The 24,416-nt window shown below is 43.0% G+C and overlaps 2 protein-coding genes, 2 long non-coding RNA genes and 1 pseudogene across 12 annotated transcripts; 4 read left to right on the forward strand and 1 right to left on the reverse strand.

Annotated features, from left to right (window-relative positions):
* The first annotated feature begins 2,013 nt into the window (after nucleotides 1-2,013).
* On the forward strand, nucleotides 2,014-3,472 carry LOC103975356 (heat shock factor protein HSF30). The gene is made up of 2 exons (XM_009390296.3): nucleotides 2,014-2,405; nucleotides 2,603-3,472. The coding sequence occupies exons 1-2, from the start codon at nucleotides 2,118-2,120 to the stop codon at nucleotides 3,335-3,337; spliced, it is 1,023 nt and encodes a 340-aa protein (XP_009388571.2). The 5' UTR covers nucleotides 2,014-2,117; the 3' UTR covers nucleotides 3,338-3,472.
* Nucleotides 3,473-3,814: 342 nt separating this feature from the next.
* LOC135607850 (BTB/POZ domain and ankyrin repeat-containing protein NPR1-like) lies at nucleotides 3,815-8,379 on the reverse strand. 2 transcript variants are annotated; one of them, XM_065100002.1, is made up of 5 exons: nucleotides 8,276-8,379; nucleotides 7,565-8,187; nucleotides 5,453-6,200; nucleotides 4,860-5,060; nucleotides 3,815-4,264 (listed from the first exon to the last, which is right to left on the reverse strand). In XM_065100002.1, exons 2-5 carry the CDS (start codon nucleotides 8,126-8,128, stop codon nucleotides 4,023-4,025), a joined length of 1,755 nt encoding a protein of 584 aa, XP_064956074.1. In that variant the 5' UTR covers nucleotides 8,129-8,187; nucleotides 8,276-8,379; the 3' UTR covers nucleotides 3,815-4,022. The 2 variants fall into 2 exon arrangements, with proteins under 2 accessions (XP_064956074.1, XP_064956064.1); XM_065099992.1 differs by having other exon boundaries at nucleotides 8,264-8,376.
* Nucleotides 8,380-10,412: 2,033 nt separating this feature from the next.
* On the forward strand, nucleotides 10,413-15,133 carry LOC135607856 (uncharacterized). Of its 7 annotated transcripts, XR_010485288.1 has the most exons (6): nucleotides 10,417-11,217; nucleotides 11,405-12,015; nucleotides 12,113-12,186; nucleotides 12,963-13,098; nucleotides 13,310-14,222; nucleotides 14,824-15,133. It is a non-coding gene; the product is annotated as an uncharacterized LOC135607856 (long non-coding RNA). The 7 variants fall into 7 exon arrangements; XR_010485282.1 differs by having other exon boundaries at nucleotides 10,414-11,217; nucleotides 11,405-13,098; nucleotides 13,310-14,032; nucleotides 14,094-14,222; XR_010485281.1 differs by having other exon boundaries at nucleotides 10,415-11,217; nucleotides 12,113-13,098.
* Nucleotides 15,134-16,409: 1,276 nt separating this feature from the next.
* LOC103975353 (protein indeterminate-domain 7-like) lies at nucleotides 16,410-19,178 on the forward strand (annotated as a pseudogene). The gene is made up of 3 exons (XR_670957.3): nucleotides 16,410-17,289; nucleotides 17,391-17,784; nucleotides 18,119-19,178. The product of XR_670957.3 is annotated as a protein indeterminate-domain 7-like (transcript).
* A 2,610-nt stretch (nucleotides 19,179-21,788) lies between these two features.
* LOC135607886 (uncharacterized) lies at nucleotides 21,789-23,579 on the forward strand. The gene is made up of 2 exons (XR_010485293.1): nucleotides 21,789-21,936; nucleotides 22,054-23,579. It is a non-coding gene; the product is annotated as an uncharacterized LOC135607886 (long non-coding RNA).
* The last annotated feature ends 837 nt before the right edge of the window (nucleotides 23,580-24,416 follow it).

Consider the following 24,416-nt stretch of genomic DNA (forward strand, 5'->3'; position numbering starts at 1 on the left):
GCGTCTGGTAAACAGCACCAACCGGGAGTAGATTCTTCAGATCATCGGTTCTCATTTACCATCTAATGATTTCAAGCTCTCAGACATGCAAAAGCATGAGATTTGCAGATTTGAAATTAAGAAGGCCTGTAGTAGAGTGACAGGACGATCATAATCTCTTCTGCCTGAAAAGTGGCAGGAAATTTATCAGCATGTTCTAAAGGCTGTGCGAGCAGACTGTCACCGCCTGCTACAAACTGCAATGACAATGCTGTTAGCACATAAACCGAGATCAAATAAATTATAATTAAAATACCAACAAAAATTTCAATAAAAAAAAAAAAAAAAACAGAGAAGTTCACAATAAAATCGAGTATTTATCGAGATTTCTATCCCAACATAAAACAAAAGTCTCTTTCAACTTTCGAACGACACCACAAAATTTCATCTCTTAATTCTAACAAATCCTCCTCCCTACAAAGGTACATTTTTCTAATGCAGATACGGTGGACATTAACCAAGAGAAGAAAATGCAGAGATTTCACCAGAACAAAGTCTGTAAGCATAATACAAGCACAAGCGACTATCGTAGAGATTTCACCATAGCAAGATCCTATTTTTTCCCCCAACCAAACAGAAATCTATTGGATGAAAACAGAGTTCTTCCTCTCTATCAGGTATCTTAAAGTGACTAAATCCAGCCCACCTACAATTGGATTCTACAGCGGATGGGGCCCAATCTCACTCTCAAAGCCCAAACCTTTTTGAATGATTGAACATGAATTCCTTCAAACCATAAAAAGTTGCAAAATTAATTATATCATCACCATTTTAAAATTAGTTTCTGTTAATAAAGAAATAAAAAAATTAAAAATTACTTGGATCTTAGCTTTTATTATTTATCGACAATTCTACTCAGCAAAATCCAATTAACATCACTAGAAACCATTGATTCACAATTATCTTCAAATGAAAATACATTTAAAAGCATCACAAAAGTAATATATATATTTCATATTTCATGCATGTAAATAGAGCCAAGGGACAAAACATCACAACTTCATGTCACCTGGGCTCATGGTTATTTCGTATATGTTACAATTGCATCAAGTCTTTGCTATTTTTCTTTTATTTTTCAAGTTTGCTCGTATTTAAATAATAATAATAATAATAATAATAATAATAATAATAATAATAATAATAATAATAATAATAATAATAAATATTAGTATTCTAATAAAAGCTAAAGGACTCGTAGTGTTTGTTTAATGGCTGGCATATGTATTCTTTATATTAATTTGAGAGATTAATGGAGAAACTACAACTCTAGTTAAGATGAAAACCTAGAAACATGGTATTTGAAGGTTCTAGAGCTTTCTGGAGTTGTTTCTGAGGGTTTAGAGAATCTTCCGGACTTTCCAGATCACGTATGACTACGCATCCAGATAAGATTTGGATACAATGCATTTTTAATTCCAAGTGTGCAGCTCGCTGCCTCTGTAGTCACAATCTCCAATTACATTCCTTGGATTGATTTGATGCGACGAAGATTAGAAGTATCCGTCGCATATCTACTCGACATCCACAGAGCACAGGCAGAGAGGTCCCACATGTTCTGGACACGCGTCGTCATCCGAACCCGTTACTCGACGCGTTGGCCCCGATGCCAACCACGCACGTCATCCGAACCCGTTACTCGACGCGTTGGCCCCAGCCACTACGCCCTGTCGCAGCCGTACGATGCGTCGGCTCGATGGAATGGACGGCTGAGATCACCCAAGTGCTTCCGGCGGTTGTTCGGGGCTGCCGAGGCTTCTGGAAGCAGCGCATCGATGGGAGACGGGTGTCGTCTTCGTGGCCCCCACCCGGCCGCGACACGGAACACGGACCTCTTTTGGTCGACGTGGCGCATGAGGAGCGTGTTCGCTGCGCTGGCCCGGACGGGTGAGTTTTCGACCTGCCGAAGCACCGCCCTAGTCACCCGTTCCAGAAACTTCCATCCTCCTTCCTTTAAGTAACCCCCGCCCTTTCCTCACTCTCGCTCCTCGCTCGCGAGGAGGAAGCGGAGGAGCAAGGCACACCAACCGACGGCAGTCCAATTCTTGGCGCTGAGTTCTGATCCACCAATTTGGCGAACCATGGAGAACGCGGCGGCGGTGGTGAAGGAGGAGGAAGGGGAGGAGGAGGAAGAGGAGGTTTTGGCGGCGCCGCAGCCAATGGAGGGGCTCCATGAGGTCGGCCCCCCGCCGTTCCTGACGAAGACGTTCGAGATGGTAGAGGACGCCGAGACGGACGCGGTGGTGTCGTGGAGTGGCGCCCGGAACAGCTTCATCGTCTGGGACTCCCACCGGTTCGCCACCGCCCTCTTGCCCAAATTCTTCAAGCACAGCAACTTCTCCAGCTTCATTCGACAGCTCAATACCTATGTAAGTATCTGTGTTCTGTCTCTATGTTTAATTGATTCCCAAGTGTCGCGGACCAAGCCAAGATTTGGGTAAAGATCGTGTCTTGATGGAAATAGTCGTCAGGAAAAGGAAATTTTGGTTGAAATCGAGACTCGACAAATTGAGCTTAAAATCTTCATCGTCACTTAGCGAAGTGTTCATGGTGGTGGTGGATGCAGGGTTTTAGGAAGGTCGATCCGAACAGATGGGAGTTCGCAAACGCGGACTTCTTGGCCGGCCAGAGGCACCTCTTGAAGAACATCAAGCGGCGGCGCAATGTTCCCCAGAGCCCGCACCAGCACCACTGTGACGATGCTAGGGACCAATCGGGCATGTTTGGGCTGGAGACCGAGGTGGACAGGATGAGAAGGGACCGCAACGTGCTGATGCTGGAGATCGTGAAGCTGCGGCAGCGGCAGCAGAGCTCCCGAGCGCAGCTCCTCGAGATGCAGCGGCGGATGCAGGTCACCGAGAGGAGGCAACAGCAGACGATGTCCTTCTTGGGGCGAGCGCTCAGGAACCCCGCCTTCGTCCGGCAGCTAGCGCTGCGTGGCGAGCAGCAGAGGCAGCTCAACGGCGCGGGCAAGAAGAGGAGATTGCCAGCGAATCCGAGCTCGGAGGACCTCCCGGCGATAGAGGACCTATTGCTGTCTACAATGGACGACGACGAAGGCAGCTCGAGCGACATTGGCCAGAGGGATGAATCGACAGTCGAGCAGGGCGCGTCCGTCACCAACGATTTGACATGGGAAGAACTACTGAACGAAAGCAAACTTATGGGGGGCGAGACAGAGGACGATGAGCAATCTGAGGTGGAAGTCGAGGTGGAGGCATTGGCCGCAGAGCAACTCGAGTGGGGTGAGGACATGAAGGATTTGGTGAAGCAGATGGGTTACATGAAATCAAAACCTTGAGACTGGTAAGCCAATGCATCACTTGCGTGTAATGGTGGATGTGTACAAAGGCTTTATGGAATACTGTTGCAAATCCAAAACATATGTAGTTGATGATAATGGAATCAAGACTTGTTAGACTTGTTCTTCACTGCATCCAACTCTGTTCTCTGTTAAGTCAATGTAGAATGCATCCCATGGAACTAAAGATGGATTGGCAATTTCTCAGCAATTAAGTACATAGAAAACATGAATTCCCCAAAAACATGTCATTTTAGTCCTGTTCTTGCCAAGGGCTATAAAAACTTGCATGGAACTTAAGAAGCAATACATGAAAGCCACAGATGCAAATACTGAAACACCATTGTCTATCTAAGCTGACTATATGTAAATACTGAAACACCATTGCCTATCTAAGCTGCTACTATATGCAAATACTGAAACACCATTGCCTATCTAAGCTGCAACTATACTGTAAACACCGACAAGCTCTTTAAATTGATCAGCCAAAGTCAACTGTTATAATACCTTTTATAAATAAGACAAAAATAGAATGTCTAGCATCTGCAAAGAACTATACATCACCAATATTACATGTTACGACATGATCAAGTGGTGTATCGTGCCACCATGAGATCGAAGAGCTGACACAGAAACCTAATAGTTTGTACAAGATACAAAATTAATTAGGTGATTATCATCTCAATCATCTTCTGGTACGAATAACCCCTACAGACGTCGATGATGACGAGGAAGATAAGGAAGACCTGTCGAATTCCTCCTTGTCCTCGCTGAATGCTTTCGACAGGACATCTTGCAATTCCAAAAATCTCCTCCTTTTCTCTTCTGAACTGTTGTGTCCGAAACCAGTGATCTCGGTTATATCATCATCCATGATTTTATTGATAACCTCTGAGCATCGAGGAAAAAAACGCTTCCCAAGTTCCACTGTCAAAGTGCCATAATTAACTTTTATCAGCTGAATGATAAAGGGTAGTTGGATTCCAGGAAATGACTTGCATACAATGAAACATAACGAACTGCAAATAGCTTATCAATAGAGCAGTTGGCTAAACTGAGCTCACAAAAATAACCACAACCATGTCATTTGAATGTTCCTTGAATCCTTGTGGAGGTAGTGATCAGGTGTTTGACCTCGGTTATTGATTATGTTTTATAAACTGAAAAACCAGTGTTGATCCAAATTGAATACACATCTTTCAAATAATTATAATGAGGTAAGTAACTCTGGCAGAGGACAGAGGAATCATTAAACTAAAATGATAGCTTAACTTTTTCAAAGATTACAACAAGCTCTCTTATGAAAATTGTCACAGAACATGTCTAAAAAACTTCATTTAGCAGTTAGGATTCACTCTGCATCTATATGTTTCAGCTCCTCTACCAGATTAACTATGCATACAGAGTGAAAAAATTCTCTCTTTTATGGACTATAATAATATCCTATTACAAATACATTTTTTGCACTGATTATCGAGCATTAAAGGGCATTGAACAGGGAATAAAATGCTTAAAGAAGTACCTGTTCTAGAAAGTGCTCTCATGCGTGCTAGATGCTCTTCCTTGATCTTGAACGGCGCTTCATTTAGGTCCATTGCAGTCCTTTGATTTCCAGTAGAATGGTTGGCAGCAGACCCTAAGGTAAATTCCAGTGTGCCATCAACTTGAGCGATGTCCATCGCAACTCTTGCCTCCATGGGGAACAATAGTCTTGCCAAAGCAACTGCACAGTAATGCAGAACACAAAAGATATTACAAATATAATACGTATAAAAGTAACAAAGACTAAAATTTTTGTATGCTACTTCATGTAGGGTCATGAGTTATGCTTTATGAAGTAGTTAGGATTTATATCACTATTCAACATACTAAAAATCTTTCAAACTCAACATTTTCAGGCTTTAGAATTTCTTGAAAACTTTCGAGAAAATCAGTTGAAATATAAAAAAATTGTATTAGCCATTTAGAAGTTACCAGAAGACCACACAAGATAAATTTGCAAATATAAAAAAAATAACAATCGATCATAGATGATCAATCTACCAAAATACCGCAGAAAAGATGTGCAATTTTATCAAAGTGAAAAAGGATTAGCTAGGAGCCAAATGGAATCACCTCGATTCTCAAGGTATAACAATCTACCCCGCAAGTCATCTCCAGCTATTGCAAGGGATACAGAAGCTTCGCCTACTTGTGGATCACTTCTTTCAGCTTGCTCTAATATCTCAATGCACAAACGACTCTTGGGCGATGCTTCTCCTTCTTCGGTTGACCTGAGGTACTCCATGGAATTGGTAAGTCTCTTTGATATCTGAAGTGCTTTCCTTCCGTCCACTGTAAGATCAGATGGTCTAGCTCCCTTTGTTAGAAGTGATACAATAATCTTAGGTTCTTTACGCATTGCAGCTATGTGAAGCACAGTATAACCTCTAAGGTTTCGGTGGTTAACATCTGCGAGTGCAAGATCTAATAGTTCTGTCGTAATTTTTGAATCACAATATGCTACTGCATAATGCAATGCACATGCATCGTCTAGGGTTGTATTCCCCTCCTTTAACAGCATTCTTACTAATTCAACATCATCACAATCGAGAGCTCTATGTATTCTTCTAACATGTTTATCAGGGAAGCTGCTGCCTTCAGGTCCTACTAGCCCCAAGTTCAAGCGTGAATCCATAATGTGCTTGACAATATCAGGAGGCATTGTCTTCTCAAGGGTAATAACATCGAGGTCTGACCTGATGACGATCTCAATGCACTTGTTGAGCAAACTGGCACATGACTTGTCACACAATTTAGCTACAGATAGAACCATTGGTATGTCATCGGCTGCCACCTTGTCCAAAATATCAAGGAGGTGTCGCTGCAAAGAAACAATTGGTGTTTATCCATTATTTCGAGGAAATCATAACAAAAAGCATACAGACCTATGAATGACAATAAGAGAAAAAGGAAAGAATATAAACAAAGTCAACTATTGTTATGAAATATATCAAGAAAAATGTGGTTAAGACCACATGAGGAGGCCCGAAAACATGCTTTGCAAATCCTGGAAATGTGGTATTGATGAATAACCAACTGATTATGAAAATTTCTCTTATCAAGATAAACACTATTTCAACTCTATAACAATAGTTCCTCTTATTTGATGATATACAAAAAAAATCGACCCAAAAAGATGTACAACAATGACATAAAAATCATGTTTGCCTCTGAAAAGGTAATTATATGAAGGCATAAGTAAACTAGAAGATGCCAAACAAAGGAGTCTTCACATGTTACACAATTATATATGTTTCAAAAAAAATACGAATACGTGTTTCCCCTTTCTTGACTATCTGCTTGTGGGGGCAAACTTACGTATTGTACATTGACCCTCTTTGGTACCCACATGTATCAAAGCCCCATACGCTGGACAGTAATATTTCCAGCTTCACTGTTAATGGTAAGCAAATATTAAAGACAACATCCTACTTTTACTTTCAGCTGCCATGTATGAAGTTCTCTTCATCCCAGAATATAAGAAATCTTAAAGGTTGCTGTCCCCCCAATTAGCTGTTTCAGTGAGCCCAATACAAGACCTCAGATTATTTATGATGGATTCTCAAACTAAATTCTTCCATAGATTTGATACTACATTCATTATAAAATTTCCCTGGATCTTGTTTCTGGTTCCCTTCACCCATGTTTTTACATGGGCAAGCTCATTCTAGTTTCCTAAGCTGACTTTGTAACCTATAATAATACTATGGTGTGGCCTAACAGTAACTACGTCTTTTGAGTCCAAATGAAGACTTGCTACTACGATAAAAACAACAATAACTTTCAATCCTTTCAAAAAGGTTCCTAAATTCATATTGAAATAAAACTAGAACAGATTGGAAGGTGAAAGATCTACCTAAGGTATTACTATTATACAGAAAAGCAAAGGCTATGTGGCTGATCTATCTTACTAGATTTAGTTAGTGCTCATACAACTAAGAAGCAATCCTTAAAAGAAATGAGAAGACAGGTACAAAGAGATGATTTAACATAAGACCTTAAAACTTTATATAGCTAGTAGAAAGATCTAAATTGCTTGTATATAAGCTTAAAGATCACTTGGTAGCAGGATCCATCTTCTCAGTTGTAGTTTATGCTCATATGCCCACACAAAAGCTGAAGAGGTTGGAGAAAGAACAGAACGAGGGTAAAACAGATCGAGATCCAAGCACACCATCAACTCACCTGGAAGAGACTGACCAGCTCGGAGATTTGGAAGATGAAGGAGGCGTAGAGCACTTCGGCCATGAAATCGACTGCCGGTCGGCACGCCTCGTGCGGGCACACCTCGTCGACGCACATGCACACCGCCCTCGGAAGCGGCGCCACCCTCCCGGTGTAGAGGTACCCCAGCACCGCCACCAAGGCGTCGTACCCGACCTCGAACTCCCTCACCAGCTCCTTCAGCTCCACCCTCACCGGCATCGCCGCTCCCTTCCCCCGCTTCGCGAACACCTCGCGGAAGAAGGGGCTCCGGGCGGAGAGCACGCAGCGGTGGACCCCGACCTCGAGCGGCGGCGCCCGGCCGTCCCCAGTGTGCCCAACGGCGATGCGGGCGTCGGCAAGGAACTCGAAGTCCGGTGACTGGAAGGCGGAGCCGAGGTTGTCGGAGAGGCGACGGAGGGCCTCGACCTCGGCGGCGGGCGCGGCCGAGTCGGGCGCCCCAGCGGCCTCGCCGGAGAAGTGGACGCAGCTGCAGTTGTCGGAGTCGGACAACGCGGTGACGGCCGTGAGGTGGCTGTACTCCATGTCCACTCCTTATACCGCTTTCCGTTGAACGGTGTGCCGGTATATACTTCCGATACAGCCTACACCAAAAGAGGGAGATCTACGTGAAGATGGACACGACAGGGGTAGCAAGAGATGCGGGATTCGGGTCTTAACAGAGACGCCAACCGAGAGCGGAAGCGAGAAGAGGGAAGAAAGCAGAAATAGATGGCCTTCTTGCTTCCCGTGGGCGTATGTCTTCTTTGACTTTTGTGAGCGATCAAGTCGGCACGACGACGACCCTTCTTCGGGGGAAAAGTATTTGCTCTTTAGCAAGCACGAAATTTGATGTCCCACTGGCCCTCGGATGAAGTCAATCAGTCCTGTGGCCGGTTCAGGTTTTGCCATGACATGGAGGACTCCGTATTCCGGTTCATTATCCGTATCTCTTGTCGGAGAGGCTTATAATATACTTCCAAATAACGAGTCAAACGTTGAGGATTGACCACGCATGGATGAGGCTGTATATACTTGATTCACTATCAACCATAAAAACCCATTAAATTGAATTCTGACCTTTATTATTATTATTATTATATTTTATTTTATTTGTATCAAAATATATCAACCCACAGGGAGTTCATCCTACATTTTGGGTCATGAACATGTACCATTTGTTGTTTGCTTGATTCAGTAGTCGTCTTGGCCCCTCGTAGATCGGAGAACACATGAGGAGTTCACATATTTAATTGTATGCAGATTACACTCAGATGGTCCACACAATGTTTCTGAGATTTTCTATTGAACCTTCACAGCATAATGCTTTAAGAAGAGAAGAAGCACCTCCAAAGGGAAATTTTATGATTGGGGTCAACTGGCAATACTTCGTCTGCTTCATCAGCTTAATAGAAGACGACAAGATGGCTCAAAAATACTAAGGAGGTGAGTAGGAACAGCTTGATAAGCAAACTATTGATGTAAAGAAAAGGTTTGGCAGCTCTTATACATACATATTACTTAGCCTTCCATCTCCATATATATTGTAGTGCAAGCAGTCCTAACGTGTAATTATTCATCACAGTGAAGCCTGGTCATTCTTCTCGACCTTCTTCGTATGGCATCAGAGAGAGAGAGAGAGAGAGAGAGAGAGAGAGAGAGAGAGAGAGAGAGAGAGAGAGAGAGAGAGAGTATATAATATATATCTTTTCAAAAGTGTAGCTTGAAATCTACCCCGAGATGCAGGTCTTCACTTCATAGGGAGTTTTAATGCGTTAAATAATTGCAGGAAGAAGAAGAAACAACGGCGCAAAACATGCCTCGTTCAGCTCTTTGAATCATATAATATATGTCTTGAAGAGCACTTAGCATTGATGGTCTTATGCGCATGTCGAGGTCTATTGTCTTAGTGGGCAATAATAAACTCTATCGAGAGGAAACTTCAGAAGTGGCAGACATAAGTTTACGATAACTATTGACCATAAATACGTTTACTGCATGCGCCCATTTTAACTGCTTGGAAGAAGATGCAAATCTTGAGATGATGACATTTATCTACCTTGATAAGGACTTCATGTTCATGGTAGAATCCCGTCAATTCAAGCTTGGGTTCCAAAGTTGCATGACGTGAGTATTCATGGAAGACTCTTGATCAAGAAACAGTACAGTGACCAATTCACAGAAGGTGACAGGAATAAGCATGATAAGCTGCACACCACTGCCGACTTGATGAGCATGACGACCTCATACTATTCCTGAGGTCACAGGTGACTTCCAAAGTTGGATGGCTTGTGACAATGGATAGCAATGGAACTCGACCACAAGTCTAGAGAACACCAAAAAGTAGATAGAAGGTGACAAGGAAACAAGCTTGTTAAGTTGCACTCTACCTCGGACTTGATGAGCATGGCCGGAGGCCAAGGGTAACTTCCAAGGTTGCATGACATGGAGGACACTGGAGTTGACTACAAGTCAAGGGACCAGTACAACAAGACTCGGTAGAAAGTGACAGGAATAAGCTTGATGCGCTGCACTGTACTTCAAGAGAGTTATGGACAATTATTTGACGAGTAAATACTGCAATAAATTGGTCTCTGGAGCAAGTCAACTTCTCTGCTACTTATCGAAGAAGACAAAGAGTATCCAAATCTGACAATCATAGCGAGTACAAATGTCAAGTTTCTTGTATTGATCTCTAATCACAAAATTAAATTGATCATAGAAATAAACAACAATAAATTTTATGCTATCTTCATCATGTAAACTTCATCAGTTAATTCGTCAAGTATTTTGCTTTTAATGTCGATATCAGTAATATTTTGTTTCAATTTTAAACCCATTAGGCCTCGTCGAGCTCGACCAACTAGCCGCTGCCATCCGTCCCGACACCGCCCTCGTCTCTGTCATGGCCGTCAACAATGAGATTGGCGTCGTCCATCCCCTGGAGGAGATCGATCGCATCTGCCACGAGAAGGGCGTTGTCTTCCACGCCGACGCCGACGCCGCCCAAGCCCTTGGGAAAATCCCCATCGATGTCGAGAAGATGGGATCGGGCTCATGTCGCTTAGCGGGCACAGAATCTACGGCCCTAGGGGCGTAGGCGCCCTCTACATTCGCCGACGTCCCCGCGTTCGGGGTGAGCCTCGGATGAGCGACGGCGGGCAGGAGAGAGGCATCCGGTGCGGGACCGTCCCCACCCCTCAAACCGTCGGGATGGGTGCCGCATGCGAGATCACGAAGAAGGAGATGCAATACGATAGCCGTCGCATCTCGTCGCTGATGTGAATGGGAGCCGTTCACGTCACTTCGGCGCGTGATATCATCTGGAAGAAGACGCACTCATTGCGCTCGTTCGTGCCAAAACTACCCTCGTGTTGATTCGATGAATGGTGGTGCCCGCTCTGTGCGGCACCCGTATAGTTGCTTCTCGGTGGGCAAGCGGCTCATACTGCAAGCGTGCTCAGGGCAAGCCTCTTGCGCTCCAGGTCACGGTTGCGTGATTAGTTTCCGTTGATCTCGTTTTGAAGGGCTTATGATATCACTCCCGTCTCCTCTCCTGCAATCTCCGAGACGATCGGACGGTGCAGTCTCTGTAAAGATGCCATTTTGGAGTGGGCTTAGGCATCGATTTTGAGGTGCGTCTAATCTTTTTATTTTTGTGTGATTTACTTTGTCCTCGAGCTGAACGTTTGTTCTTGGCTCCCTCTTTCTTGATCTGCTCTCTTTTTTTTTTTGGCGGATTGTCTCCTTTTTTTCGGATTTTGAATGGTTGTAGGACATGAGCGAAGATATCCTAGCGCGTGTTCTTCGTCTAATTTGCAGATCACATAACAATGCCGTCATCGATTTTGTGTTCCATTTACTTCCCTTCCAGCGGCAAATTTTGCTCTTTGTTCTCTTTGTCCCTGGTTACTGAATCTGAGTTAGCATTGGGGAGAAACAAATCCCTAATGCTTCCGTGTTTTTAATATGGCGTACATGCCAGTGAAGTGGAAATCGCTGCCGCCAGCAGATGGTATCAGACGCTTCCGGTGCTCCTGAGCAGCAAAACGGCACTCCACACCTTTAGGCGGATAATGTGGGTGCTTATGGATCATCGGCAACTGAGTCGGAAAATGGGATTTACTTGCATGGCCGACAAGTGACAAAAGCCTTCCACGACCACCTAATGCATGGAAACTGGACAAAAGGCTCCACTCTTAGTACCATTCTTATGTTCTTCAGGATACTCGCTTTGTGTCACACACCAATTCCTGATCTAAACGAGGAAACAGGTGGTTTCGCCAGTGAAGCTGTCACCAGATGAAGGAGCATTTCTTGTCGCAGCCAGGAAATCTGTAAGAGGGCCCAATCTGGCATATACATTAGGCAGAAGTATTTTTCTTCTGCGAACACTGTGGAGAGGTCATAACTCAATCTATATATTGAAGTCAGTAAGTTATCATTTATCTCTGTTGTAGACTCCTGGTGTCTTAATCATTTCGTGCGTTACGGGGAATTCAAGATTCTTAATCTATTGGCATTCGACAGCAAAAGGAAGAGAATTCTGTAATCGTGCATGATGAGAGTGAGCAGGTTATTCTTCTTTGCAATGGTGATGACAGGTATGTCTGACTAACCCTGTCCGGGTGATACTGTTTTGATTGTTGATGCATCTGTATCATGCAATGAAACACATTTATTGATGTTCTCAAATCATTTAACGTAAGTGGATTGAATATGGATTTAATTATTTTGCATCTTAAATGCTTCAGCCTATTTTTTTCTTGAGTATTGTCATCTTTGGTAGACTGTCAAAAATGTGGATGATCGTATGAGAGTGGTACAAGCAAGCATCTAAATGAATATGGGGAAGCAGGCTTGCAGATATTAGCAGTCAATACAGAGTATGCCTCTTTGGTCTTTCACATAACTCATAATGTATCATTACTGATGTGTGGAATATCGATTATGATTACACATGAATGTTGTATAGAGCACCATTTTCTTTCCAGATGTGATTGCAGTTTACTTAGCAAGGTATGAAACAAATATGTTTTAACCATTGTCTGAGAGTGACAAAGTTGGATGCTTGTGGAAACTCGAGTATTACTCAAGTTCCAACATTTTTGAGATGTTAGGGCCATACTTAGCTTGGCCTGGATGGCTAGTGATTTCTCCATTTCCGCCAATTCAGATTCCTTGAACAACTTATTGTTGTACAGGTCCACTGGTGCTATAAGAGGATAGCACTTACGGTGAGAACTAAGGAATAATCAACATGTGCTTTTGCAGTTATGATGTTCTACCCTTTTTTCTATCTAGATATTTTGGATCATTTTTAGATTTGCTACTTTTTTTTATGAAAAAGCATTTGAGCTGACAACATTCTACTTTGAAGCATATGCTGGCTTCTCAGGGCAGTCGGCATATGATGACTAGCACATTCTCCTATTAACATCGTTCTAGCATAGTTGTCGATTGACATGGCAATGGGAGTCTTCGAGCAAGATGTTTCTCCTGAAGTATGCTTGCAGGTATGCATGTTAAACTTCTTTCATGTTTTCCCTCATGCTTGTAACGTTTTACTGTCGGTTGACATGGCTCAGATTTTTTTTCTTTGTTCTTTCTGATTACTATGAACCAAATGTGGACATGTTTAATGTCTTTATTTAATGATCGATTTGCTTTGTACAGCAATTATGCTCTTGGTTATGTCTGATACAATAACAGCCACTTCTTCTGTAGCTCCCAGGAAGGGCCAAGGAATCTGTTTACTGGTTGGTATAGGATCATCAGTTGGGTGTTCAATGGTCTTTGTGCATCCATTGTCATATATTTTGTCAACATCAGGATTTTCTACAATAGGGCATTCCGCATAGGCAGCCAGACTGCGGATTTGATTGCCCCTGGAACCTCCATGTTCACTTGCATTTTACATGGATTCAGCATCTCTTTGTGTGGGGCAGTATTGCTAAATTGTACCTCTTCTTCATTGGCTGAGGAATGTCTTCACCAACAATATCCAAGAAAGACTAGCAGTTACTAGTAACTGGAAGTCCTTGGACCAGCACTTATTTATTGGGCTGTAACATTTTTGGTTGTTGCAATCTGCAATGCTTAATATCTGGTCCACATGACCTTCCAGAGGGCCTTCAATCCACTGGTCAACCATGTGATCCAAGAAATCAAATACTACAAGAAGGATGTGGAGGGCCAGCATATGTGGAAGAGAGGGAAGTCTAAAGCAAGGCAGAAGATTATGATTGGTTTTACCGCAAGGATGGATGGCAACATCAGACAGCTAAGAAGGAAGTCTCATAGGAAAGTCAAGGACAAACCCAGTAGACGGGCTCCCACCAATGAGGGGCCTGGGAAGAGTCAATAGCAACCTTACCAATATATTTAGGAAGTATCACATGAAAGTCTCATACTATATCATTAAGCGGCAGCTTCATGGAAATAGTTGAGGTATGTGTACATCGAGCAGTAGATTTATACCCTGTCATTTATTTCAGAGCACTTTTTGCAGGCTTAATATGGTGCTACATCATCCATATTCATATAATGCGGAGGAAATCAAGCAGAATTCTGTAGATTATGCAGGAGAAAGCTTGTTTCAAGATGACCATTTTTTATTAAAAGAATATTATGGATCAAGGTACCCTCTGTTTCAGTGAGCTAATTATCTGACAATTTCAATGTGCTTGTTGATCAAATATTCCGATTTCTAATTATAAATTTCAACATGAACATCTTAGTCTCCTAGAAGTGGCCAAAGCTCTGGCTATTTAGGCATTCTTCTTCCCTTTTGAGAATGAAGCGTTCTATTTTTGGATCACATCTGCTGGATTTTGACATCATACTTTCCCCTTTTTTTTTCCCTTTACCTTCAGTATGTAAGCTGCTAACTCATCTTCATCAAAAGTAATTCATAAGAATTTGCACAAGCTGCTAAAATCCTGAAGAAATGCATGTTGCTCAACTGACACAAACAAACATTCTTGACCTTCGATTCAACCTGGGATTACTCAAATGGCATCGACACCCCAAGACATGAAACCTTCATGGATCTGAGATCAATAAATTAGTGCTATCATATAAATCTCTTGTCATTTCATAGCTGTTACATATGAATTTATCTCTTATAAGCTAATGTTAGTCCGACTTGTCTGATCAATGATACTGAAGCTTGTGCTGATCCGTTTCAATTGTTTGACATTGTTTATAGTGCAATCATCTGACATACTGAATGTTAATAGGTCATGAAGTAAATGCCTCCAACATGTGACCCCAGCGGCCTGCTAACCTCAACTGCAGGTAACCAAACATGCCCCAATATCTCCTCTTGCTGCATTATTGTTATGCATGCATGCATGCAAGCTCGACCAGCATGGCTGATCGGTATCGTAGACGACGAAAATTCACGTTCAGAGAGAATTTTTTGCTTGTACTAATATGTTCCTCAAACAGTACTCAGGATGCCCTTATATAAGTTCTAAAGGCATTCTTTTGGGAACATAACATGTACCAATCTTTGGATTCCAACAAGTCACCTCCAAATTTCTTGTACTCTTCTCTTTTTTTTTTTCTTCCTGTATCGTCTGGACCAGTCTGCAAAAGCTGTAGAATCTCATAAGACATTGCTATCTGAAGCGTCGAAAGCCGAACTACTTTGGATGCATCACACGTTGTCATTCAAATAGATGATGAATATGAAAGCATGTAAAATTTCTGTTTATGATCCATTTTAGCTTACAATTCTAACCCCAGAAATCCATATCATCGTAGATCGACTCGACTAAGCTTCTTATGATGAATCGAGTAATGATGCATCAGAAGAATAAGAGAGAATTTTTGTTGATCTTCTGAGGTTGAAGGAACAGTTTATGAGTTTGCAAAACCGTCATGTAAAAAAAAAATCAAAGTTTTAGTAAGACTATAACAGTGTTTAGCGCGAGTTAAGAAATAATGACAAACGAAGGCTTGCAATAATTGATCGATCGTGCAACAGAGTTGTGAAACACCACACGAGATATCTGCTGAGCGTTGCTGTTTCTGAGCCTCATCTTGTGGCTACAACAAAGTTCGATGGAGTAAATTCCAATTCGAAATCATGATGATCATGAAAACGACTCAATCTAATAATGTAGCCATGTCGAGGATTGCCCAAATTATTTCTTAAAAATTATATTTATAAATATAGGAAAAATTCATCATATTTCCTTTCCCTGATCAGATGGCTGCTGTAATTAGTCATAGATAGTAACAACAAGAATACGAGACTGAATTAAAGGTGAGATTTAGAAGGAGCCAAGAAAATGTTGGAAGAACATGTCGAGGAGTTCCAGATTGGCTTTCACTGGATAATATGAATTAACTTTCTTTCTCCGTTGAAGTACACCAATTTGCATCGATCTAAATAGACACAGACGCCTAATAGCTAGTACAGCATCAAACATACACCTAAAAGCTGGTACCACAGCATGCAAAGGCAAGCTGCAGAGGAAGTTAGGCCATCGGAATCCTAGGGTTTGCGAAGGTCAATATATCTGGAGTTCGGTCCCTGTGGACAAACACTGCATGATTGCATGCAATTAAATGGAGTCGGTAGCCACTCGAACTCTCCACTGTACCAGGGTACTGTTCTTCCGATTTGTACCATGATTACAGTGATGTTGGCCGGTGTAAGATGGTAAAAGCTGAGGTGTTTTACGGCGAGTAAAGGAATTTCTAGATATGCGTTGGGAACAAAGGAAAGGACAGAAAGTGCTACGTCAGGGTAGGCTGTAGGGTTAGGGTATTCAATGAATGGAGGATTCCACATTTTCTTGCTTCCCTCATCCATTTAGATCCTCTCTCTCTCTCTCTCTCTTTTTCTCTCTCCTGTTCTTCTTCTTCCTCCCTCCCTCGGCTTTGGTTTCTCCTCCTTATATTATATGTTTTAGATTCTGGCAATAATGAGCTCTTCCTTTTGCCGGTTTCCGAGTTAGAATTCGAGTACTTTGGATACTGGATTTGATGGATTTTTCCTGAAAGAAATTGACACTCGTAGCACCTCGTACCAAATTTTACAGGCATCTCAATCTGTTTGTTCTTTTCCACCTCTTATTTGATGTGTTCATGGAGGAGGTATTGGTGTAGTTCTTCTATATATCTGTTGACGAAAAGGCTTCGACTTTTCATGTTTCTGTTTGGTGTTTCATTTGGAACGATATAGTCCTTACTGCTTCGTTTCAGTTGGTGTGTTCTACTGCAAAGATTTAGTAGAAACTGGCAATTTGCAGAATCCTAAAACAAAAAGGCCATTTTATATTTCATGTCGAGTTCTGTGGAAGTTCATCGGATGAGAGGAGCATAGATCTATCTGCTTGCTTCGAGTACTCGAGCTCCTTTTTATCGCTTCCTCCAAACTGGTTGATGCAAGCCACTCATCATCCCTTTTTTGTCCTTTTTATTTATATTTCTTTTTCTGTCAGTTTTTGCCAAGCCTTTCTGATTTCTATCCCATCCATCCGAAGCTAAACCGAGAATAAGAGTTCCACGAAGGTAAGCTTAGGTGATGAAGGGGTTCATGATTCAGCAACACCACCAACTGGCGGAGGAGAACATGTCCAACCTCACCTCTCCCTCCGGGGAGGCCAGTGTCTCTTCCAACCAGTTAGTCTCCTTGGCCTCCGCAAATCCAAACCCAGTCAAGAAGAAGAGGAGCCTCCCAGGAAATCCAGGTCTCGGAATATATTTCCTTTCGTTTACTGCTTTGTGCACAGGGAAAAGATTATTGAGCATCCCGCTCTTCCTGAACTTATATCTAATCTGAAATCTTTAGACCCAGATGCTGAGGTGATAGCGCTGTCCCCCAAGACACTGATGGCGACCAACAGGTTCGTGTGTGAGATCTGCAACAAAGGGTTCCAGCGGGATCAGAACCTGCAGCTCCACAGGAGGGGCCACAATCTCCCGTGGAAGCTGAAGCAGAGACCCAAGGAGGTGAGGAAGAAGGTCTACATCTGCCCGGAGGTGACATGCGTCCACCACGACCCTTCCAGGGCGCTCGGCGACCTCACCGGGATCAAGAAGCACTTCAGCAGGAAGCATGGCGAGAAGAAGTGGAAGTGTGAGAGGTGCTCCAAGAAATACGCCGTTCAGTCCGATTGGAAAGCTCACTCCAAGATCTGTGGCACCAGGGAATACAGATGCGACTGCGGCACCCTCTTCTCCAGGTATCACCGTCACTGAACCCATGCCCTAATCACACTACATGAATGAGGAATGTTCTTTGGAGTCAAGATCTATGGTGAGCTTCCAAGTAACTGCTGGTTCCTGGACATGTCGAGAGGAAAGGTGAGATGAAGTTTGATGGCTCAAGACCGAAGGCATCTCGACGTCTACTCAGCTTTAGTGTTTCATAGCTTTCGGCTTGCTTAGCCCTTGTTTCTTTTTGGAGCTTAGTTCTTCTGCTTTTCGTGAATGATGTGTGGCTTTGTTGAAGCTTGTTCTCTTGCGTTTTCTTGTTTGCTTTCGCTTGTTGTTACGTGGTACTGCTGCTGATTGCAGGAGGGACAGCTTTATCACTCACCGAGCCTTCTGTGATGCACTGGCAGAAGAGAGTTCAAGGGGCATCCCGGCAAACCCTATGGCTAGTCATCACCCGCTCCAGTTCTCCCATCCCTCAACGTCCCTTGACACCTTCCCTCTCCAGCAGACTGTGATGCTACAGACCCAGTTTCCTCACTTGATGCGCGCCACAGAGGTCAGCCATGAGCTGAAAAGAGAGCAGCAGCAGCATTTCGACGTTAGGTCGGAGACCTCGCCGTGGTTTCAGGCAGCCACTTCCCTCGACCACTTAGCCCACTCGTCCTCTGTTTACTCCTCTAGGCTAGAGCAGGAGTACTCTCATGATAACCCGGCGGACGCCCCTCCTCCACCTCCTCTTCCTCCTACCTACCAAGTCCCAGCTTCCTCTCCCCACATGTCAGCCACTGCATTGCTCCAGAAGGCAGCTCAGATGGGTGCAACCGCAAGTAGACCTCCACGCATCGGTCAGATGGCAACTCACACTACCCATTCCTCTTTCAGGGCTCTTCCTGCTTCTGGCTTTGGTCTTGGCTTATCCTCGCAGCAAGACACGAGTGGTGCTGGAGGTGGAGGAGGAGGAGGAGGAAGTTTTGAACAAGCGTCAGCAGCTTCTCCTCTCCTTCAAGACATGATGATGAACCCTCGCCCTTCGACTCCAGGGTTTGATGGGTCCTTTGCGGATGCGTTTGGAGGAATGCTGGGATCAAAAAGAGAAGGGAACGACTTCATGGATGGTGCTGTTAGAAGCCAAGCGAGGACTGACGTCGGAGGTGGTGGTGGTGGGAATGATGGGATGACAAGAGATTTCTTAGGCTTAAGGGCTTTCTTCCCACAGGGATATCCTTAACCAAAGATGAAGCAGCGGCACACTATGTAGTCATCTCCGCTTGTCTTTGCCTTAAAGGGAGGAAACTTTGCATTGTAGGGCTCACAGTCATAAACTTGATTGCTGTAGCACTCTAGTTTGATCTTCTGAATGTTCTTAAATGACTGTCACAATAATTTCTAGCCGAATAATGGAACATTTGTTTGAAAGGCATGTTTTGGTGGTCATCATCATTCTTCCTTCTTTAAAAGTCAATTTCAGTGTTCTTCGAAACAATGCATCTACTTCTAAAAGACAAAAGATTACAGTATGTTGTTCTTCTCCTAAATAAAGCAAGAATTTAGGCTGATAATTCCAATATTTCCCGTAGCTTCTTAGACGAATGTTTAGTCGTATCCATCCTTTGAAGGACTATACATTATCTTGCTCATCCAAGTTCCATACCATGCTTGAGATTAAGCTTCAACAATGGAATTATATATATCATGGCATTTGTCGAATGCACCATCTTATGATGTTTTGCTTCATGATCTTGACTTCGCAAGTGGCTTAAACTAAGAAGACAGATGTCTAAGGCGTGATCATCGAGATTACATGTAAAGATTTCACTTTCAATGATTTGGTAGGCGAATCCTATAGCCTTTGTCAGGAATTGACCCGTGACAGATCTAAAATGAGTGCCGGCCTCACAGAATAGTTCGACTCTTTGGATCGTAGTAGGACTAAATTACCACATTGATCTCTTTTCTTTCCCAACATTTTAATCGGTAGGAAGTAAGATCGATGTTTTTGGACTGAGCAAACGAGAAATTTCAGCTTGAAATTTGGGTCGATTTCCACATGCCACCTCAAGAATGTTCTTCCAACATTCAAACTAAGGCGGCGGCGATTGCTAGGAGTCGAGAATATTGTAGGACGATGATAAGATTCCTAAGAATATATGACTAGATCACTTGGCCTACAGGACAATCATGCGATAAAGTATATGAAGGTTTGGCAGCGTCTTATCTAAATGGCTTTCTGATCATATGAGGTTCTCCAGCATTCGAGTAGTGATTTCGTGTTTTACTTCCTGATGCTACAAATAATCGATCAAAAAACATTTATCGTAGTGTTCTTCCGACTTGCATGCGAGAGGAGGTATCGTTAGAGTTTATTATTGATTCGATTATCGGTAATTGATCTGCTCATAATCTTTGTCACCAGACACCCAATCTTATTAACCTCGCAGGAATCTATGCAGTAAGTGTAAGGACTCGCTCGGAGAAGAAAATGACATGAGGTTATCCTGCTGCATTATAGTAGCGTGAAGTGTGCAAATTTTGTGATGTTCTTCTGCACGCAAGAGTGTGTTACTGCCAAGGCGAAGAGCAGCAGCTATCTCCTTCAGAGTGTCTTTTGTCTTCGTTTATGTCAACGGCTCGTTGATGGAACAACAGCGCCTCGTTGTCAAGCTTATCAGAGACGCACTTGCCACAACACACGGGCATGCGACATGTAGATAGATAGAGAGAGCGATAGAGAGAGAGAGAGAGAGAGAAGAGAGTAGGGAAAAGAATGCAGGAATCTCTTACAATCTTGAGGACTTGTCTTCTGAACATTTTAGCCTTTGTCGGATGAGCACCTCGTGGCGAAACATTTCTGAGATGTACTTGCCACGGATACAGAGACATGCACATGAAGAGAGAGAGAGAGAGAGAGAGAGAGAGAGAGAGAGAGAGAGAGAGAGAGCAGGGAAAGGAAAACAGGAATCTCTCACTCTTGAGGACCTGTCTTCTATCCTTTTTAGCCTTTGTCTCGTCGATCTATGTGTGCGTGTGACTCTGGCTGTAAGGTTTTGTTGTCTAGGACGACATCATCATCATCATCAGCAGCAGCAGCAGAAGCCATCACGAGATCTGCTGAAGCAGTATCGCAGGCCACCTCACTCTCTTCTTTCTCGTGAACTCTCTCTCTCTCTCTCTCTCTCTCTCTCTCTCTCTCTCTCTCTCTCTCTCTCTCTCTCTGTGTATATTCTTTACTCTTAGAGAACACCATCTGAAACAGCTTCAGGTTGAGATAAGAAGACTAGAGGTGGATGAAGTTATATACCCATATCCTAAAACCTGTGCAGTCTTTGACATGAGACTGTTCTTCCTGAGAGAGAATAGGGCAGAAAGGCTGAAGAAATCATATTGAGCTCGGACTCGCAAACATCGAGTGTTGTAGTTGACACGTAACAATCTCTCCTAGGGAATTGTGGTTGAACGAGACCCGGAACAGTCTGCTACCAGTCAAACTATACATCCAGTCCATATAGAGTGTGGTTGGCATGCATGTATCACAATGTAGAGGTTGACAACTCACATAGTCAAAGATAGTGTTTGACTTCTCGTTTGTCGCAATGTCCCTTGTGTTTTTCACCCATTGCCGACTCCTCGTTTCTTAAATTTAAATTTTATTTAGAGGCAAATAAAAAAGTTATTCTCGTCTACTGTACTTAATTTTACGTAAATAAATAAGATAATTACTAAATAAAAAGGATATAACTATATATGTCTTGTAGGGCTGAAGATTAGTTATAATGGTATATATATACATATATATATGTTTTTGATGATAATTAGATTTGACCAATTTTGACTGATAACGAATTTAGATTAAGATATAATTGATTAAAGAATCAAGTCACTCTTCGAGGCTATAACGTAGCGTTATTCCGTTACATGAGGCGGCCAGAATGCAACGTCTCGGGCGTTACGAAGTCAAGTTTCCTAACGGAAGCCACTGTCTCATCCGCTATAAATCCGCTGCTTCCCTCGCGCGAGGCGAGGCGGTGTTCGGACATGTCGTTCCGCAAAGGGGCCGGGAAGACACAAGCTGAGAAGAATGGTGGCGAAAGGGCGGAGGAAGAAGGTGGAAGGCACCGATCGTGCCGCTCTATCAACCGGTTCACCGACCATAACCTCTCTTGGCGTCCCCTCTCTTGCCGGTTTGCTCTCTTCTCCTCACCAGCCTCCTCTCTTTGATCCGTCTTAGGGTTGCGATCGTAAGGTTGTCTTGTTGTTTGCGATTCTGGTCTTCATTCTGTTGTTCTTGTACGATTTAGGGCTTTTCGAACGACTCTTGGCTCTTAAATTTGTGATTTCAGAGATTCGGTTGTGATTGCGGTGATGGGGAAGCCGATCTTGGTCACGTTAACTTTCTTGTGGTGAAGTAGGCTTTCGTTTCTGGGTTCTTGGTTTGAGTGGGAGATGATTTCAACAAAGAATGCCGGGTGCCGTGATAAAGGATGATGGAGGAAGCGGATCTTGAGCGGCCTTGGCCTGATTGAGTTTCTCGCGATGTAGCCTTGAAATGGGATTTCGATTCTTGGATCTTGGTTCTCATTGAAGATGATTCCAGGAAATGAATATTCATGCTGTGTTTCTTGATGATCGGGACGAAGTATAGAGAGGGCGGAGAGGCTCTTCTTGATGACGCTGGCGTGGAGAAGTTTCTTTCCTTTGTGATGATATAAAGTGGTGGAGGATTTGTAGAAATTTGCAAACAATTTATCTCGTAAAGTTGTGATCCCCATGAAACGATTGCGCGGTGCGGAGTTCTTCTCGTGATCTGTTTTTACGATCTGATAGGGGAAGCGGATCTTGGTCACATTGGCCTGATCGAGTGATTCGTGGTGAGGTCAGGAAGTAGTGTTTTGCTTCTGTGTTGCTGATTTATGTCGCAAGTGAGTTCAACGAAGAACGTTTGCATTCTATGTTAAAGGATGATGTAGGAAGTGGAACTTGGCGACGGAGTCCTGATTCTTGATTCTTGGTTTTACTTGAAGATGATGAATCCTCATTGCTGTGTTGCTATAATCGGGCGGAGAGGGTTTTGGTGACATTGGCCGGATCGTGTTCTTGGTGGTGAAGTAAATCGTGGAAGATTTGTGCAAGATTTCTTTGTCAAATATAACAAGGATAACCTAAAAGCTTGAAAAAAGAAATTGTTGATTGCTCCTTTTTTATGTTCACCAAGTCATGTGTTCAGTTAGACGGACTTTTCCTCGTCTGTGTAGAAAAGCGATTCGGTTTCAAATGTGGGAATATGGTTTTCGACGCAACCTTAGCAGTGACTCGAAGTAACAAATAGATTCTGAATTAAGTGCTGAAGATAGAGATAGTCATTCTAGAATCTGCAAAGACAAGTATTGCATGAGTTCAGACGTAAAACTTGCTACTGTTGCATCAACTGACATCGATATAGACCCTAAATTCTTTGCGTTCACGATGTTACAGTTTGAAGGGTTGCAGAGTGGCTATCGTAACTCTTTGTAGACGGAGAATGTTGAGAACTTTAGCATTCCTCACTGTTGATGGAATGAGGTCTTTATTGTGGACTTTAAGAGGCGGTGGATAGGCATACGATTCTCCACCGTGCTTGTTGTGACTTGTGATGGGCTCAAAGTTGCTGCACTTGAAGTCGCTGGTGTGCATTAGCTTGTGTTGTGGGCACATGTTGAATCAGAGATACATGGAGTTGGATGATCTGCTAGAGTAGGTAACATAACAATAGGTGTAACTTGCATAAATTTATCATGTCAACCCAAGGAGCAGTAACTTTTTATAATGAATATCTTCTATCATCTTACATTGTTCAATTATGGTTGTTTGGTTGGTTATACGAGTGGACTGTGATGTTGCTTGGTTGTTATACAAGATAACTCTGGATGAGAGACAAACGTAAATGAGTAGATAGAGATAAGTCAGCAGAAGTTGTTTGCTGATCATTATGCTTGCCTGCTAGTTATACAAATTTCTTTTCCAGATTATGTTTGGCCTAATTAGTTGGCAGTCCAGATGGATGAAGTTATGCACACTGAGACTGTTGTTAATTTAGTAGCAATATCCTCCTCTCCAAAGCCAGCCCATGATATTGGCAACTCATAGTACACATGACTATTCAGCAAACTCTTGAAGGCAGCCAGCTTCACTTCAATGGTCCAGAAAGACAGACACCTGGAAACGATCATGACGTAAGCCAGAGAAAGCAGCAGAGGACACTTCAATGGCCCGAGGGTCAAAGCCCCACAAGTAACAAATCAACAAAAACCAACCCACTAGCAAATCCGGAAGCTGTCTCCTGGACTGGATCCAACATGCACACCCGATGGGTAATCTTAAATTCATCTGAGTTGAGTTGACATTGTCAATTCGGGTCAAGAATGTCAACCTAAAGATGGGGGGTTATGACTCAAGCACAGTAGTCAAAGATTTCATCCTCAAAAGACAATATAAGGAACGTAAGAAAACATTCTAAGGGATTTGAAACAACAATATTCTTATCCATGTAGGGAACAAACCCAGAAGAGCACGGAAAGCCAGAGATCTAATCCAAATAGTCATCTAAGGAACACTCCAGCAAACTTATCCTCTAAGATGTCTAAAAGACTCATGCTGATATCTGAAACCCCAAAATAAAAGAACA

The sequence above is a fragment of the Musa acuminata genome, chromosome BXJ1-2 (assembly GCF_036884655.1).
Source record: "Musa acuminata AAA Group cultivar baxijiao chromosome BXJ1-2, Cavendish_Baxijiao_AAA, whole genome shotgun sequence".
Lineage (NCBI taxonomy): Eukaryota > Viridiplantae > Streptophyta > Magnoliopsida > Zingiberales > Musaceae > Musa > Musa acuminata.